General features: G+C 44.1%; 1 protein-coding gene across 2 annotated transcripts in view; it reads left to right on the forward strand.

The window, feature by feature from the left end:
- Nucleotides 1-989: 989 nt before the first annotated feature.
- The window catches only part of LOC147463384 (TatD related DNase), a 38317-nt gene continuing 19691 nt past the window's right edge, over nucleotides 990-19615 (forward strand). The window contains exons 1-3 of one of the 2 annotated variants that reach the window (XM_086488599.1): nucleotides 1238-1256; nucleotides 7721-7794; nucleotides 8317-8581. In XM_086488599.1, the coding sequence (XP_086344725.1) occupies nucleotides 8565-8581 (17 nt within the window). In that variant the 5' untranslated portion in view covers nucleotides 1238-1256; nucleotides 7721-7794; nucleotides 8317-8564. Of the gene's footprint in view, nucleotides 1257-7720; nucleotides 7795-8316; nucleotides 8582-19615 lie in introns of both variants that reach the window. The other variant, XM_086488590.1, reaches the window with a different exon arrangement.

The raw sequence follows: 19615 nt of genomic DNA on the forward strand, positions 1-19615 counted from the left end.
GGTGGATTTCAAATTCCCTACAATCAAGCTTAGACAAGGGATCAATCCCATAGGGCATTTATTGCTATCTCTACCTAGAGAGTTGTTCCACAAGTAGTAGTAGAGCAGCTGTTTAACTCAATGAAGAGATTGTTTCCACGGGCATCACAGAGGGCAGCAAAGGGCCTCAACAAGTTAAACAAGGATTTTTTTTTCTCTCTTTTTCTCTTTCTCCATACACTTACATTAAAAAAAAAATCAACCAAGCACACCATATCTTGCAAAATATGCTTTGATATTTATCTTTGGGGATGACATAATGGTTGTACTGCTGTAAAGAGTTAGACAATGTCCTTGGATAACCTCCAAGTGATAAGACCTCTCCATTAGCACTATGGGAGAAAAGAGAGTGGAAAAGTTCAATGGTGAGGGGTTCCATACTTGGCATACTAAGTTACAAGGTCAATTAATGAAAAAGGGCTTGTGGTTCACTTTTAACCCATTCCACCCCTTCAATCATCAACTAGCAAAGGCACCCAAACTAGTCCATGAGTGCACACACTCAAGCCAAAGATGAGCAAGCTTTAGGAATAATCATCACCTCTCTCTATGAGAATTATACACATTTCATAGATGAGTGGGAGATGAGTGCACCATAGTAGTCCACATTCTAGAGCAAGAATTTGGACCCAAAGAAGAAGAAAAGCAAGATAAGCCTCGATAAAATTTGGTAGAACCTGACTATGGTTCACTTCAATCAAGCAATTTATGCATTAAAAAGTACATGAATATCTAGTGAAAGAAAATAAATTAAACCTTCAGAAAAATGGAGCAAAATGTTTTCATCATGAGCTTCTATAATTCTTGGGTGATATGAAAAATCTTAAAAAAACCTCATCTTGTTTTCTGTTAGGGAAACAAGAGAAAACAATTACCTTATACCACAAAAATACATATCATAAGCTTAATTAGTTGAGAAAAAAAGTTCCAGGATGCTTTCTTCTAGAGAAATAAGAGAAACTGAAATGAGAATAAATTTCATAGTTGATTTTATCATTGTTTTGCATCATGATTCTCATTCTGAAGAGGCCAAAAATTTTAACTCCTCCACGTGGTCGTTCCTTCAGCAGGCTAGGATGCATGCTAGAGCAGGTCTGCCAATTTTCGACGCGCACTGTCATCTTCAAGATCCCCGCATCGTGAATGCGTTGCCCTCCCTCCTCGAAGCTGCAACACGCACGGGCGTTAAGTGGTTTGCTGTCAATGGCACCAGCGAGGTAAGCTTCATTGATTGATTCAAAATGGAGGGCACAAGCTCAAAAAATAGTTCTGAGAGGATGTCAATGTGTTAAACCTCTTGTTGTAGAGGTTAATGTTCGTTCCATCATCATTTGGGCCCTTTTTTTTAATAACATTTGTATTATTTGGCTTATTGAACGTGTAAGCTACTGGATATTGTCATGTGTGCCCTTGCTTGATATTTCAATTTCCCCGGTTTATACCATGCATGGTCGGGACACGGTTATCGGAGGTTCTCAGAGGATGCCAATCTGTTAAACTTAGTTAAGAAGGGATAATGCAGGTTGTTTCATCATTTGTAAATTGTATTGCTAACCAAGGTTTAGGGCGACGATGCTGGATTGAAAAAGTCCCTCTACAAAGAATCTGGCCCTACAAAATCAGGTTGATTTGGCTAGGCTGCAGTGGCGGGCTGTCCTTGCTGAGTAGTAACTCCACCACCACAAGCTACTAAAGCAATGTCACCCGCAACAAGGTCAAGGGAGTCTCAATCCCGAAGATATTGAGAAATCTATTTCAACTCGCAAGTGGTAGCATGAACAAAGGAAACAAGGAGAGAGGAAACAAGGAGAGAGTCATACTCCAAGGAAAGCTTGGCCAAAAGTGGAGTAGCCATATCCTCTGAAGTGATCACCTTGCCACATAGAGAAGGCACCTCTTGAAGCTACTACATATCAGAAATAAGAGCCGAAAGAGAAGGGAACTGAACTGTCTAACCCTATGTGCATGTGGACAAGCTAACTCCTACTTCTAGTGTTTAGGAGAGGCTACAGCCTAGGAAGTGTTCTAGCACCCTTGTGAGCCTTGACACAAGATGTGCATGCCCATGCACTTTAAATTAGTTGCATACCCTCTGATTGCACATGAGCCTTCCAATGTATGCTAGGTGTAGACACTGGGGAGTGTTCCCATACAAAAGCAATAGTACCCAGCCTAGATAGTTCATCTGCATATGAAGCACCTCTTATTATGAGTTTTAACTTATTAATAAGTGACACTTAGCCAGCATTTAAAAGTAATGGGTGAGGCCTGTAGACATGTATCTGATGTGAGACTCGAGTTACAAAATAGATTGGGATGTATCCGTAGACGTCGTGACAATTATCCAAAGGATGACTTTTTGTTTGAGCGTGAGGTCAATGCTAGGGTGACTCACACTCATCTGGCTGCCATGGCAGATTTCCTGCCCAAAAAGTCAAGGAAAAGTGATGCTTCTCGATGCTTGCTTGGCAAGTGTCCCAAGCTCAGTAGCTGCTACTGTACTTGCTTCTATACTTGTTGAAAGATGAATCAGACATTGAATGTCTATAAAAGTGGATCCCTTCTTTGTATTGGATGGTTTTGCTTTGGTCTTCATTGGTGTCTTGGACTTCGGGTTGATAGTGCTTCTCCATTGCGATAAATTGTATCCATTGGTGACACCTTCATGTGCTTTGCATAGCAAGGATGCCGAGACTGATTGAGAAGAAGCTGCATAAGAAACTGAACCTCTTGTTGCCGCTTATGAGCCTAACTCTTGGCGGCATGTGCCAACTGATTTGGGCTGCGTTTTCAGCTCACCCTCCTTATCTGTTGCAAGTAGTATACATGAAAAGCTTCAAGTCTAAAAGCATCTTGGTCCCAAACCTGATGCTAGGGCTACCAATGCGTTTTGCAGAAATTCGTACAGGTGCACGTCAGCAATGCAAATCGCGGAGGTCCGTATGGTCTGCCACGTCGGCAACTCAAATCGCGGGTTCCGTACACTTGCCACATCATCAGCCCTTCCATGCTTCATTTAGCCTTTTGTCCCAGGGGCCCCATCGGACAGGACCCCATAAGTTGGTACAACTCATAAAAAATAGTGTCCTTTCATTTTTGGCCTCTCGGGTTGATTCTTCAAGTTGAACAACTTCTTCTGCATCTTTGAGTAGAGCTCCAACTCTTATTTGTCCGGAGTCTGTTCTTTAGGTCATGCCGCGTCATCACTATGTGACATCAAATATCTTATCCTTGGTGAGAAGGATTGGGTGAAGGTGTGCTTTGCCGTAAATAACCTCAAAAGGAGCTTTTCTTGTAGAGAAATGTACAGTGTTATTATTGTTAAAAGTTCAGATTCCTATCCGGTGGTCTCTCCAGTATCAAGCGAGTTTATTTTGTGGCTATGCCCGACCATATTTGAGGAAGTCGTACCTTTCTCGGGTGATGCACTCCACGGTGTTGCCCACCCAGTAGGCTGGCATGAGGCGGGACCCTTGGTCCTAGGGTTTCCTCGAGTCAGAGTCTCCAGTTCTTTGCAGTCCTACTACTAAATATGTGTACTAGGTCACTTTCAGTGAGTTGACCAATTGTCCTATATAGGTAGTAATGTGTTGTGATCATTGCAAAGTTCTAGCGTTTGGGCACTCTCTCTCTCTCTCTCTCTAGCGTTTTCCATCTGCTAGTGTTTTACAGTGTGTAGCCTCTCTCTCTCTCTAGCGTTTTTCCATCACCTGCTTGCTCTCTCAATTTTCATTTTACATTTAGTACTGTTTGTACTTGTACTTCAGACATTGTATTAGATTCACCACTTTGTATCTGATGGTCTCATAGGTCATTTTGGCCTTTTGAAGACGTTAATATATCATTTCATTTCATTTCTCTCTCTCTCTCTATGGCGTTTTTGCATTGCGATCTCTCCATCTCTCTCTAGCACTTACCTTCCCCTCGTCTTGAGCCCCTACACGCGTGGTTGTACGCGTGCTTGGTTGCCCATGCCCATGCCCATGCGGTGGGCGGTACACGCTAGGAGCTTGTGTACGAGGAGGTCTGTCGCGATAGATCCGAGATCCATTGGTTGCCAAGTCTCGAGAGGAGGTTTGCTAGTGGTTGCACCATGTGGATATGCTTTTGCTACAGTCTAGCGTCAGTCTTAGTCTAGTGTAGGACCTAGCTTGGCACTTTGTGAGCCTCTAGCAGGACGTGCATGCCGAGGCAGGTCATAGTTGCATACCCTCTCTTGCACAGTACAACGTTTTAGCATATAGGCATTTATTACGTGTGAACCACCTCTAGCATGGCATTTTATTATTAAGTGACTTTGACATGAGATTTATTAAAAGTAGGTAGGGCAGATGGCTAAATGACCTATAAATGAAGCCCCTTGGGCGCCAGTAGAAGGCAGAGGAGTAGTAGCAGAGCCGCTTAAGAAGCACCAGTAGGACCAGCACCAGCAGGACCAGCACCAATAGTGTTTTTAGATTCGAGGATCGGTAGCGTTCAGATTCAAGCGCCAGTAGCGTTTTCAGATTCAACTTCAGCACCAGCGTTTTCAGATTCAGATTCAACACCAGCATCAACGTTTTCAGATTTTGATTCAGCACCAGCATCAATGTTTCCAGTTTCAGATTCAGCACCATCTCACCGTTTTCAGATTTCAGCCATCAACCTCTTCAGCATTTTTAGATTTCAGCGATCATCCTCTTCAGCGTTTTCAGATTTCAGCCATCGTTTCATCAGCGTTCCGGAGTGGGGAATACATGGCCCGGAACGGCCAGACATTCCGCAGAGGCATTTGATACCGGAACGGCCCGGAATGGCTGGGAATGGGCAGATTTTCAGATTTGGGTGATCTATCTTGTGGGCCTTCCCCTTATTAAATGTCCCTTCCCCCACCGCTTACCTTCACAATGCACACAAGCTTTCAAGGGCCAAAGCTCAAGCTCTACCCCTCTACCCTCTCCAATCTCGACTTTCAAGCTTTCAAGTCTATACTCTACAAGGCTAAAAGCTCTCCCTCTCTCTCAAGCTCTCTCCCTCTCTCAACTTTCAAGCTCTCTCCCTGTTACAAACTGTTGACGTGCTAGTGAAGAAGTAGAGTCAACAGATAACTGTACGAAATGCCGTGTTTTGCGCTGACATGCTTACGTGGCAGTTGTACGGATTTCCACTGCTGACATGGCAGTTGTACAGATTTTCGTAAATCACGCTGATAGCTTTTGGGCATTGCTTTTGGACCAGATGCTTTTGAGTTTGAAGGCTTTTCATGTAAACTGCTTTTGGGGCCTAAGGCCTTTAAATATGAGGCTATGGGCTCATTCTCTGGCATGCTTCTGGACGAAGGTGCAGAGGATGGAGTATCGGCTTGTACTTTGATGATGCAAAATAAAGAAATACCGAAAGGGGTGCCAAGGTTTGGGGCCAATACTCTTTGGGGTGTAATTCTGCCACTCCGTGTCGCGTGATGTCTCTCTCTTTCAGTTTTCGTTGTTATTGAAGTGCTAAAAGTCTGTCCAGTCTGCTCTTTTCTATTCGCACGTTGGTGCAGCCAAACTTGGTCCGCCCATGGACATGTTAGAAGCTGGTGCATGGAGAGTTGGAAGCAGATGGTTGGGTGATTGAAGCTATACTGGATGAAGTGTTCAACAAGTCCAATTTGGATATGTATACAATGTGGCGTTTAGTAGGTCAAAGATGCTTTTCTAACTCAATTGGTCGGAGAGCTTAACGAAGGCACATATCGGCCAATTGAGAGTTATGGTGGCACAGGCTGGTCAATGGTCGTATCGGTCATTACCTCTTTAGGCGAAGATCTTGTCACCCGGGGACCATTCTTGTGGAGCGGTCTTTGTTTATTTACGGTCATGAAGACTTGGAGCTTTGTTTTGATAGCGCTATGACATGTGGGTAACAAAGCGCTCCACATGAGCTAACAAGGAGATTTATCCAGAAGAGCGAGCAATTCACTTGCTTAAGGTGGCTCCTGAAGACCATAGTTGGAGAGGGAACTTCTTGGAGGCAGTGTAGGAGGCTTTGACACAACATCAGACCAAGCTGAAGAAGCTTGGTAGAGAGAGCTGAGAGGAGCGCAGCTGGCCAACCCTGATCAAACAAACCGCTAACAAGCAAGAACCAAATCCAAAACCCCAAACAAACAACCCAAGCCAACCATAAGAAGGGAAAGAAAGCAAAACAAAACAAGCAAAAACGACAGAAACAAAAAACCGAAAACAAACCTAAGGACAAGCTTCCATGCACACACTCTCACACATACCTTTTTTTTTGTAAATCAGCTTTGATTAATTTACAAGTGTGAAACCTCAAAATGAGGAAAACCCACTAGAAAGATCAGATACTAAGGGAAACACTTTCGTGTTTCGAGATGTGAAAGCTCTAAAAGGAAACATAGAAGAGCTGTACGATATCCAGGGATATGTCCTCAATATCAAAGGCAAAATGTAAAGATTGCCTAAGCGAAATCTTGAACCTTAAGGACAAGCTTCCACACACACACTCGTGCGCGCGTGCACGCGTGCACACTTGAAAGCAAACCGTAAGGACAAACACACATACACAGAGACTTTAAACTTTAAAGGCAAGCTTCCATGCGCACCCGCACACACGCAAACCCACTCACACCCAGAAGCAAACCATGAGAGGGACAAACATACACACGCCAACACAAACACAAAAGTAAAAACAAACAAGAAATAAAAAGCAAGACCAAACCAGAAACTGGCAGGGTACCGACGAACCAGCGTAACTAACATATGGAGAAACACCCGAACAAGTGCTAAAGAGTCTGCAGCACCAGGAGTGGAAGCTGGCGTGGGAGCAAGAGAACGGAAGGAGCCTTCTCTAGGCAGAAACAATTGTGTTGATTGGCGCCGTGTTGAAGGAGGCTGGGCGGTAGCTTGAGAATCAGGCATGAAGACGGAAGGCGAATTTGTGGAGAGGCCAGTGGCAGCGCTGCAGGTCGAGGACGTCGCAAAGCCAGGCTCTGCGAAGGATTCTTTCTGGGACAGTTGAGGGGGCATCCGCAAGGGAAAGGGGAAAGCCAGGTCTCGGAAGAGGTGAGGAACTAGGCCGCATGGCAGGGCAGATGGCAAGGGCAGGGCATGAGAAGGGCGAGGCTGATGGTAGGGCAGGTGCAGAAGGTAAGGGCAGGGCACGAGGAGGGCGGGCCAAGGCAGCAGCGCGCGCAGGCTATCCAGCTTAGGCAGTTTGCGAACAGTTTGCGAAGGAGGCAAGCAGGCGACGTGAGTGCCAGTAGTCGACCGTAGACTCCTGCGCCCCCTCAACATGGCATGACATCTCTCTCTCTCTTCCCCCCCCTCTCCCTCGAATTTATTCTAAGATTCGCAAAGTGGTTACAACAAAATCCCGGTATGGTCTCCTACAGTCTAGCCTCAATGTTTCTTGGGAAAAAAACAGTCTTTTCTTAAAATGATCATGTATCTATGCTTGAACATTCTCAGATTTACAAAGTGGCTGTGATTTAAAGGCCGGTATCTTGTCCTAATTACATGAAGGGTCTATATAGATCCCTTCCAGTTTTAGTGATGTGGTTATTATGATGACCTTTTCTATTTTTCACTTGTTGACTACATTGAGAACATCTTTTTTGCTTGTATTGTGCTAGGATGGTTGGGAAGAAGTGAAAATGCTGAATGATTACTTTTTTTTTCTCCTCACATTGCTGTAGGATGACTGGGAGGAAGTGAAGAAACTGAGTGAACAACACAATGAAATAATCCCTTGCTTTGGACTTCATCCATGGTAAGCCTTCATTTTTACTTTTGGAGCACATTTTGTGAAAATTTTAGTGATATGTCAGTTGTTTACAACATTGCGGGCGATTTCAGAAGTACATAGTAGTCTGAATTCTTATGTGATGTCGCCATACATGTTGAAATGTGCACATCTGAGTTCACACAAGGTACATTTCATCTATGGTTTTTAGAAAATATCTTATTGCATGTGTTCAAACTGCTAACTTTGTAGTCAATGAGGATGCAAGTGCATGAGCTGAAGTTGTTTTGAAGTATTAGTCGTATGCACCTAAATTTGTCTCAAGCAATTTACTATAGTGAGTGGCTACAAAAATGTAATCCATTAGCATCTTAAAAGGTCTTTTTCATTTCACGTTCCCCTCTCCACGATAGTAGAAGGCCTATGTGCACACTGCACCCATGTGGTATTTGCGGCTTCATTGCTTGAACGAATTGCTCAAGAGATAGTTTGATGATCATGCAAGGATGTACCTTCAATGTTAATTTCGACTGTGTGATGTACTTGCAGACCAGCCGACCGTTGCTCTTTTAGAACGTTTCTGCTCTCCTAGATGTAGGCACCTCTTGGCCTGAAGGAGAAGAATGCCTAAGGATAGATTTATGACTGGAATTGTCCTTGGACTGGTCTGACAACTAATGCGGCTACTCGTTGGGCTCATTGAAGTGCCTCCTCGGAGGACTTGGTTGGCTACAAAATGCACCTCTAGCCAAAATCCTGGTGACTGATAGGCAGCACACGTCCTTGGTTTTCACATTATGTTGGATTTTTGTAGGTATGATTTTCATTATTTTTCTACATACCTTCTGGTATATTTTGATGTACTCTTACAACATTCCTGCTTTTGAAGGCAATTTGTATGTTTATGTTTGTGCGTTTGACTAGCCCTCGTCAAATGAAAAGGGCTTGAATGCGTTTGTGCAGTGTGTTGTGGCCCATGTATGTTTATTGCCAGAAAAAGACTGCATGAAAGGGGGGTTTTTTTGGTTAAAAGCTGAGAGCTCTTTTGCTTAAAGGGCTATACTTTGTTTGTGAAATAAAGAGTGATAGTCACATGTGTGAACCAGGAAAATGATCCATGTAGACTCAAGCAAAGCAAACAGCATAGGTTAAGTGAATGTATTGAAACCCTGATATGCTTGTGGTAATTTTGGTTAAAGTCCACTCTAATTTGCAAGTAAGTTACATTATTGAGGTTAATCTTACCCTAAGGGAAGGGAGAAAAATAATGTGTATATATGCATATATATGAGACATGTTGTGTCATAAATTGCTGACGTGTAAACCACTGAAGACCAAGGGGGTTTAGAACTCCCTGATCCTAACCCTTGCCAACTTGCAAATCCCGACCAAGGGCCTAAACCCTATTCAAAGAAGAAGCAAAAGAAGACCTACCAACTTATCGAAGATGGCCGAAAACCATTAAAATCAGCCGGCAACTGTAACAGACTTGGACACTCCAAGTCAAGAATCAATCACAACAGCACCAAATAACCACTTCAAAACAGTTCACAGTTCACAATAGATTTGCACTGGCCCGGCAGAGTTCCGTGCCTAGAGATATTGGCCCCAAAGATTTGCGCCCCTTTCGGTATTTCTTTATGTATTAATCAATGTCAAAGTACAAGAGAGCGGTTAGGGTTTCACTCTCAGACTCTGCGTCCAGATGCTCTGCAGAGTGTAAGCCCTCACCACTTATTTAAATGTTTACAAGAGATGCCAAAAGTAGAGCCCCAAAAGCTTCAGATCAAAAGCCTTGACAACCATAAAGCAAAGGCTCTTCTCTCTCTCTCTCTCAAACTCTCATGAGTTTTTAAAATAAAGCAAAAACTATTCTCTTTCTCTCTCCTGCGTTGAGAAAAGCAAAGCTGCCGCAATCCTGGAATTCCGCAACTTACGGGACTGCCGTACTGCCACGTCAGCATGCCAGCGCGTTTCACGGAAATTTAGCTGCTGCTTTTTGGGGTTAGGGTTAGGGAGATTTTAGGGTTAAGGTTTTTGGCAGAAATTAGGGTTTGCAGGTTTTAGGGTTAGGGTTTCCAGCAGCAGTCAAGCTTTCCTCTCGAGCAGACATGTCATCACTTTGTGACATACCCCCCTCTTGAAAGCATTGTAATCGCCCTTGATTATGCCTGCAAAACAGACAGAGGCCATAAACCGTCTTAGCAGACACTGACTGTTAGTACCTACGTACTAGGAACACACATCTAGCACATGTACCAAATCGACAGTCACATCACACGACATCACAAGACATCACTAGACATCACAGGACATCACATGACATTCAACATTCATTTGGATCTTAGACCATGATCTATCGGCAATGTAGCTAGCAATCGCATCTAGATCCGATCGGGACCTCATCGATGTCCGATTGACTAGCCCCTATTGCAACCATGCCTATTTGAGATCAATTAGACCAAAATGCTGCAGTCATTTCGTCTATCAGTTCCTGCACTTAAGAGAAGTCAAGAACAAATCAGTACCATAATCAAGAATTCCATTTCATAAAGTCATACAGCAGAATACCGTCAGCTTTTAGTATCCCTGAAGCTCAAAGAGACATCAGTGACTCTAGTAGCTAAATCAAGGCATTTGTTGACAAAGGAGCGGAGTGACTCCCCTCTTGTGCATCCCACTGCACCATATCTCCGGCCAAGCTGAATTCTGGGTTCCATTTGGAGTAGACCATATATGCTAAACCAAAAGCATCGAGGTAAAGTTTCACAATTTGAGGAGTATCTGCCAGGTCCTCCTCCATCGACTTCGCATCCAATACAGGATAGTTCTTGAACTTAACCAAGAACTGCCTTCGGGCTTTACCTTTATTCTTCGTATCCTTACGTGCCAAAATCTGTTCAGGAACAAGGATCTCCTCGTTTTCTTCCACTTTGGGTTGCTCATTAGGCTCCCCATCATCAGGCACATCACCTTTAAAAGGTTTCAAAAGATTCACATGTGAATCCTCCAAGTATCTGGTAGTTTCAGTCGGAAGGAGACATCATTTATCTTTTCAGTGATCTGGAAAGGGCCGTAGTATTGCATACTAAGCTTTGGAAAAAGCCTCTCCTTTCCCTTTTTCTTTCTCAGGCATGCCTTCTCAAAATGTAAGAGCACCCAATCATCCTCCTTCAATTTCAAGTCGCGACGATGGCGATCCGTTGCCTTTTTCTGTCGTTCTTGAGACTTTTGCAAAGTCTCGCGAACCTTGGCAAAAGCCGTATCTAAGTCTTGCGTGTATTCATCCGCTTCAAAAATCTTATCTTTTGTGCTTAGGAAGGGTGGAACCTTCGCAGCACCTTCAACAATCTCAAATGGCGCCTTCCCTGTTGAAGAGTGTATCGTGTTATTGTAGGCAAATTTCACCAAAGGTAAGTACTTTTCCCATTGAGTCTTTTGATTTGATATATAAGCCTTCAATAAATCTAGAACCATTGAATTTGCAATCTCAGATTGCCCATCAGTCTGCGGGTGGAACGATGACGAGAACTGCAACTGCGTGCCAATGTTCTCCCAAATTGCCTTTCAAAACAAACTCGTAAATCTAGGGTCCCTGTCGGAGACAATCGTCTCAGGCATGCCATGTAATTTGAAGATCTGGGCAACAAATAGTCTCGCTAAGTGATCCGGCTCGACTGTTTTCTTCACTGGAATGAAATGAGCATGCTTGCTAAATCTGTCAATAACAGTCCAGATACCATCGTGACCACTCTGTGTTCTCGGGAGATCAAAAATGAAATCCATTGCAATACTTTCCCAGCGGCGGGTGGGTATGGGTAAAGGCTGTAACAATCCCTGTGCTTTATGCCTGTCAAACTTGACCTTCTGGCACACTAAGCAACTGCACACAAACTCTTCCACATCCTTTTTGAGAAGTATCTCTCTACCTCTTTCATGGTGGTAGCAATGCCGCGGTGACCCATAAAAGGTGGACAGTGGCATTCAGTCATAACCTTTTCCCTCAACGGCTGTGTAACGCACAACATGGTTTTTCTCATCAAGTAGCCATCCCGAATGGAATATCCCGCTACTGTCTCCCCATCCTGTATCTGTGTGAAAACGTCTGCAAAATCTGTATCTGTGGCATACTGGTCGACCATATCCTCGAAGCTCCTATGATGTATCGTGGACATAGCCAGAACCAACGGGTTTCGGGACAAAGCATCTGCCACCACATTCTTCTGTCCCTGAACATGGACAATCTGGAAGTGAAACTGTGACAAGATGTTCGTCCACCGCATCTGCTTTTCCGATAGCTGCTTATGTGACAAGAAGTAGCACAAACTCTGATGGTCTGTAAAGACAAAAATCCGCTCCGAGTAGATAATGTCGCCACTGAGTAAGAGCATGGATAACCGACAAAAGCTCTTTCTCATAAATCTGTGCTCTCATCTCCGGCCTTGAGAACAATTGGCTCTCGTAAGCAATGAGATGGCCTTCTTGCATTAAGACCGAACGCAGACTACGACCACAAGCATCGCAATATACTTCAAATGACTTCTGCAAGTCCGGCAAAGTCAAAACTGGTCCCGTAGTCAATTTCTCTTTCAATGTCTGAAAGGCAGTCACCTCTGTGGGTCCCCACGAGAAAGGGACTCCTTTTTGTGTCAAGATATGCAAAGGGGAAGCAACCTCTGCAAACTTTCGAATGAACCGCCTGTAGTACGAACATAGTCCCAAGAAGCTTCTAACTTCATGGACATTCTTCAAATCGGGCCAATCACGGATAGTCTCTATCTTGGCCGGATCCATTTGCATTGCTGCTTGCTGAGACAATGTGTCCTAAAAAGTGTATCTCTGGTAGGAAAATTCACTTTTCTTTGCATTAATCCCTAACTTGTGATCTCGTAATGCCTGAAAGACCTGAAGCAGATGATCTTTGTGTTCTGCCTCATACTTGAAGAAAACAATGATATCATCAAAGAAAGTGCCAACAAATAGCGTGTACTCTCAAAAAATCCTGTCCATCATCCGGTTAAATGTCGCAGGAGCATTGGTTAAGCCAAAAGGCATCACCAAAAACTCAAATAACCCAAAAGTAGTCCGAAAAGCTGTCTTGTAGACGTCTCCCGGCGCGAGTCTGATCTGATGATATCCACTCTTCAGATCAATCCTGCTAAAGCACGAGGATCCCTGTAATCTGTCGAGTATATTATCGATCCTAGGAATCGGAAATCTGTTCTTGATGGTGATTTTGTTGAGAGCTCTATAATCGATGCACATTCTCCAAGATCCGTCTTTCTTCAAAACCAACAACACTGGAGGGCAATACGGTGAAGTACTAGGCTGGACAAGACCCTTTTCGAAGAGGTCTTTCACTTGGTTCATAATCTCTTCATTCTGTGCTCGGCTCACACGATAAGGTGGCCGGTTCTGTGGTGTGCTTCTAGGTATCAGATCAATGGTATTATCTTCAGGACGAGCAGGTGGTAACTCGCCTGGTAGGCCCTTTGAGAAGCAATCGACGTGAGAGTGGAGAAAATCTTGGTGTTCTTTATCAAGTTTAGACATATTTGTCCTATCCTTATCGCTCAATTCTTTCATAAAGATCGAGGAAACAAACAGACTGGATTTCATTAATTTAGAAATGGCCGAAGCCGATACAATACGATACAATAGGGATAGACTCGCCCTTCTGTTTAATATAAGTACAATGGTTCTGCCCTTCTCTGTAGTCAATGTCGCTTTCCTCGCCCGATAATCGACCACGGCGTTGTTCTTGTGGTACGAGGGAATCCCTAAGAGAACATCACAACCCTCCAAAGGCATTATGAAAAAGTCCTCATGCCCCAAATACCCCTGACAATGCAACCGAAGTTTGCCAATGACAGGTGTAATGGCTACGTCCCTGCCGGGTGCCGCTAGAACTACCTCCGCAAGTGGTCCCATCCGATCGAGAGTGATCTCGAGCCGCGCCGCCAATTCCGGTGAAATGAAGTTGGCCTTGGCTCCTCCATCAAAGAAGATCAGGGCCTCTTGATCTTTCACTTTGCCCCAAGCTCGGCAAAGTTCTGTACTCTTGTCCATGGTGTTGGGATCGGTACCCACATAATTTGGAACCAGTCCTGTTTTCATCCTGCCTTTTCTTCCACGTTCCTCAGCTGCTCTCGAATTCTCAGGCCTGTCGTCGTCCTTATCATTCTGTTCTTTCTGTGCCTTTTTAGGGCACTTCACGGAGATATGTCCATGTTCTCCGCATTTAAAACACTTCCCCTCCCTGATGAAGCGAGCTCGCTCCTGAGGAGTAAGCTTGGGTCGTGCATCCTTCTTCTCTGGGTTGCTCTTTCTCTTTCTACTTTCATTCCCTGAAGTCTGTTCGGCTCGTTGTGTCATGACCTCATTGGTGGGGTAGGTCAGACTGCTAGAGTGAATGGCAAAGCCCCGCTTCGCATGACTCATCAACTCCTGAATAGAAGCTGACTTCTGTTCTAAGCAGTGATCTCGGATCTCTGTATGTAGACCCAAGGTGAACCGTTCAATCTGTTCTCTGAACGAGATCTTCTTGAATGAAGAGGCGGGTAGAAAAGAGCTCGAGAATCTCTCACAGTAAGCATCCACTGTATCTCTCTTGGTCATCCGAAGATGGTTCCAAGTAGCTCGTATATCGCGTTCCTACACTTGCGTCAACCAAGAAGAAATAAAAAGCTTCTTAAATCTTAGCCATTTAACTGGCGCAGTCTTGTTTAAAAGAAGCGTGGACCACTAAGTTCGAGCATTCCCCTTAAAGTAAGAGGCAGCTCTCCGAATCTTGGAGTGCTCTGAGTAGCGTCCTCCCGCGAAAGCGATGTCAAACTGATGTATAAAAGACAAAGCCTTCGAAGCATCTTTGTATCCTGAAAAATTGTCAAATTTGATCGACTGTCCACCTTCCTTAAACTCTCGACTTTCTTGCTTTTATCTTCCAGAAAGTCATACTGGTTGGCTTTATAAAAATTCTTCTTGTTCGCATAAAATTTTCCATCATCGGAGTCTGAACTCTTTGTAGACGAGTCCTCTGAAGAACTGTCACTCAGTGGGCGAGATTTAGACTTCTTTGCCTTTTTCTTGCCCTTTCCGAAGCGTTGTTTCTTGCTTCGCTTTTTGTCTTTTCTGTCTGTTGCTAATTGGACTATTTTCTTATTTTTAATGATTAATCTCTTTTTTAGGATATTTTATTATGTGCACTAAGAACTGTTAAAAGATTGTAGCTACAGGAACTGCCATCAAGAACGGACAAACTCTGATGTGTCATTTGATGGGTGATGGTAAACATCGCCAAGGAGTTTCCGTAAGTTCGGTGGAAAGGGCCGGGTTACGAGTGCCCCTGATGCGTCACATGATGGGTGACGTGTGCATCAGTAAGGGGGCATCCTGTAGGCTAAGGAGGAAATCCAAACTGAGTAAGAAAAATACGCGTAAGAACGCAAGCATAAGAATAAAGATGGGTTCAATGAAACTTTTTAAGAAAAGCAGGAACAGTCGCGGGAGGACAGATGTTTTCCCGCGAGGAGTCTATGTCTGCATTGCATATGTGTTGTGTCCTGCACCCGGGGACGCCTGGAATGTGTTTGTGTAGCATTGTTTTCATTAACTAAGCGAGTTTTTAAAGTTTGAACAGGTTCACACTTTATTTTATTAAAGTGGCCGGTCACTTATAAGTGACCAGGCCTTTATTAATAAAATAAAGCAAGCAAGGCTCTTATTAAAAAAAAGCCAGCGCTAAAATCTACGCAGGGGGCTGAAATCTGCGATTTCTCTCTCCTCTCTCTAGAAAGCGCCAGCTACAACGATTTCTCTCTCTCCTCTCTCTAGGAGCGCCAGGCTCTGCTTTTTGGGCCCCTATTCCCGTCGGATGCCAGGGCCTATAAAAGGACAGCCAGCGTTCAGTTTCTGAAGAGGCCGGAAGCAGCAGAAAGCACTAGCGCTGGGATTCTGGAGCAGAGACTGGCGACGGAAACTGCAAGTGTTCGTGTGACGACTGAGTACGGAGGTCGCTTTTCCGAGTAAGGAGCGACAGGTATACAGTGTTGATACGCATTGAGAATTGTTGCTTTGTGTGGTTTGTTTTGCAGGAACCTCCTGTCTTACGGGAAAGTACGGCTTTACGCCTAAGTCCCTTACAGGAAAGTACGGCCTCGCACCTAAGTCCCTTACGGGAAGGAACGGCCTTGTGCCCAAGCCCTTTACGGGAAAGCACGACCTTCGGGTCTAAGATTACAGAACGGAGGGGTTTCCTCGGGTTCTCGTGCTTGTATAAGAATTCTCCCTGAATAAAAGAATACTCTTAACGGGGGGGGGGGGGGGACCAGCCCATCTTTTGGTCCCCAATACTGTGTCAATCTTCTCCCTTCTCTCACCTTTTGCAAAGTATTTTATTTTATCAGATTTCTAAGTGCTCGTGTACGCTCCTGTTTTGTGACACTGTCTTCTTGGCTCGAATCTGAAGAGCTAGAAGAATTGTCAGAAGAAGAAGAAGAAGAACTGGGTACTTCTTCAAATCGAACACGCTTCTTCTGTTTCTTTGCTTTGTCAAAAGTCGACTGACGACCCAAATAACCCGGGAAGTCAGTGCCTTTCTTTTGATTTTTGCCGTGCTTTTTGGCTTTCTTCTGCGCGTCAAAAAGCTGAGCAATCCGTGCATCAACCACCTCTTTTAATTCCTTCTTTGAATATTGCTTGTGATTAGAAGGTTTCTTGAGAGCCGGTTTTGGGGGTGGTGTTGTGGTTTTCTGCCACTGCGCATGCACTTCCTGAAAAGAAGTCTCGCTCATATATTTTGCCAATTTCGGGTCCTTCGCAAAACTCAGCATCATCTTTGTTGCATCGCCGATCAATTGACGACGCTTCATCTCTCGTTGCTTTGCTTGAGTAGGCTGAGGCGGGCCATACTCTGCCGGAATCTTCGTTGTGCCCGCATCTCCGGATGCAGAGGGAGTCGACTGATCCTTGCGTGAAGCCAAAGGTGTCGCGGAAAAAAAATTGGGGATCGGATTTCCCGTAGAAGAGAAATCGACCGTGCTTTGATACCACTGTAACAGACTTGGACACTCCAAGTCAAGATTCAATCACGACAACACCAAATAACCACTTCAACATAGTTCACAATTCACAATAGATTTGCACTGGCCCGACAGAGTTCCGTGCCTAGAGATATTGGCCCCAAAGACTGGCGCCCCTATTGGTATTTCTTTATGTATTAATCAATGTTCAAAGTACAACAAAGCGGTTAGGGTTTCACTCTCAGACTCTGCGTCCAGATGCTCTGCAGAGTGTAAGCCCTCACCACTTATTTAAATGTTTACAAGGGATGCCAAAAGTAGATCCCCAAAAGCTTCAGATCAAAAGCCTTGACAACCATAAAGCAAAGGCTCTTCTCTCTCTCTCAAACTCTCATGAGTTTTTAAAATAAAGCAAAAACTATTCTCTTTCTCTCTCTTGCGTTGAGAAAAGCAAAGCTGCCACAAATCCTAGAATTCCGCAACTTACGGGACTGCCGTACTGCCACGTCAGCATGCTAGCGCGTTTCACAGAAATTCAGCTGCTGCTTTTTAGGGTTAGGGCAGATTTTAGGGTTAGAGTTTTTGGCAGAAATTAGGGTTTGCAGGTTTAGGGTTAGGGTTTCCAGCAGCAGTCAGGCTTTCCTCTCGGGCAGACATGTCATCACTTTGTGACAGCAACCCCAAATTGTGTGGAGATGATGAGGTGGCTGCACTGTACGGACCAGCTTGTGTTTTGCGGAATCACATGCTATTGGTCTACTCTTGCTGCTATGCAGAGAAGCACCTGCGATGTGGGTAAAATTTAAGAAAATTTTCATGTCAACTTGGATATCAGATGAATATAAAAGAGATGTTATCATGGCTTGGCATCATTTAAGAATTTTAAGAAAGATACATTGGATGACTACTGCCAGAGGTTTTGGGATACTTACCTGCCAGTGTCTTCGTTTCGGAAGATTACTTTGAGGGACCAAATTGAGCAGTCTTGCTGTGGTTTGCTAAAAGAGATTCGAGAGTTTTGTCTGGAACAGAAGTCTGACTCTATTCAAAAACCTATGGGACATGCTAAGCAAGGATTTGGAATGCATGCCGACTCTTTGACTTATCCTACGGATAGGATAGTATCGATCGTAGCAGGGCAAAAGTCTTCTAGTGAAGAAAATGAATTAGGGGAACTCGATGATAGCACATCACAGGATTCTAGAGCAGTAAGAGAATCAGATGGTAGCGCATCCGAGGGTTTCGACGAACTAAGGGAACGGGGTGCAAGCTCATCAGAGGATTCCAAAGAAGACTAGGGATTAGATGATAGTGCATCTCAGGGTTTCTACGATTGAGACTGACGTGCCAGAGGACAGGGGAGGCTAGCGAGGCTACCCATAGGTCTCAAGGCACAAGGAAAGAAAGGAAAGGGAATCAGTTGGTAGATCAGAAAATTCCGCAGATCGAGATTGAGGTGCCAAGAACTCGGAGGCCAGCAGGGCTACCAACAGGTCACAAGGCACAAGAAAAGAACAAAAGGGTAAGTTAGGTCCATTGGATAATTTGGTCAAGGGTACTCTTTCGCCCTCGATGCAAAGTGGATGGAGGAGGAGAACCTCGCAAATTCTCTTCAGAGAGAGCTGTACCTTGAAGCTTTTGGGCTACGAGCAGGTTGAATTAGGTGCAGTGCGGACTGCACAAGAGGGGAGCCACTCCATTCCCTTGTCATAGATTACCTAGATTTAATAAAGTCACTAATTTCTCTTTGAGATTTTAGGGTACTGACGGGCTGACAATATATTGTGGAATGACTTTATGAACTGAATTGGAAATTTCCTTGATTGAATTGAAAACATGTGCTTTTTCATGTGTGTATTGTTAGAGACATGTGGAGAAAGTGCAGCATTTTGTCTGATGAATGAATTGAACTTAGTGCATCTAGACATTTTTTAAAGATCAGCAAGATTTAGTGTGATGGCTAAGTGAAGTGAATGTGAACTGAATGAGATTCTAGTGCATTAAGATGTCTATCTGGATGAGATGACTGGATATTGTTGTGAGTGTATCAAGAGTTCCTGAAGGATTAGATGGTCGCACAGTCATCTAGGTGCATCAAGAGTTCTGGACGGAATGAGATCGCTAGATTGAATAATTGAAACACAAGTGTTCCGTGTGAACTAAGTGTCTGATTTTGTGAATTGCATGCTATGTGAATGTACAGTCTTGTGGAGATGGTCATGGCCATGGTTTGCTTGGCTAAAATGTGAAATAAAAGGATATGAATCTGATAGTAACAAGATTTAGTAGATCAAGACATCCGTGGAAAGATGAATGCGGTATGGATGTGATTGCTAAATGGTTACAATGATCACGATTTGTATCTGAGACCTTTGACATAATTGTGATTAATCAATGTCTGTTGTCTTCGTAGAAGTGTTGGATTGGTTGAATCTAGTGCATGAGTACATAGAGTGAGTGTCTACTGAAGAAAGTTTCTGTCTTTTGGTTGTTTTTGCAGGCGTAATCAAAGGCATTTACAATTCTTTCAAGAGGGGGGAATGTCACAAAGTGATGACATGGCATACCTAACTAAAAGAGAAATGTAAGAGTGGACCAGAGAAGCCGGAACCAACCAACTTAAAGAACTTTTGAGCACCGACAGAGGGGCCGAACTCTAAAAATCCCAAATCTTGTCTGAGGACTTTCGTAAAACGCGGTGACGTGCGGACGCGGCATATTGTACGGACTGTGGACGTGGCAATATTGTACAGAATTTTGCAATCGGTGGTGCAATGTTGACGGGGCAGGTTGTACTGATTTTTGTAAATTACGTTCACAGTTTTGGG

Source organism: Adiantum capillus-veneris, chromosome 2, assembly GCF_014529385.1.
Source record: "Adiantum capillus-veneris isolate H3 chromosome 2, ASM1452938v2, whole genome shotgun sequence".
NCBI lineage: Eukaryota > Viridiplantae > Streptophyta > Polypodiopsida > Polypodiales > Pteridaceae > Adiantum > Adiantum capillus-veneris.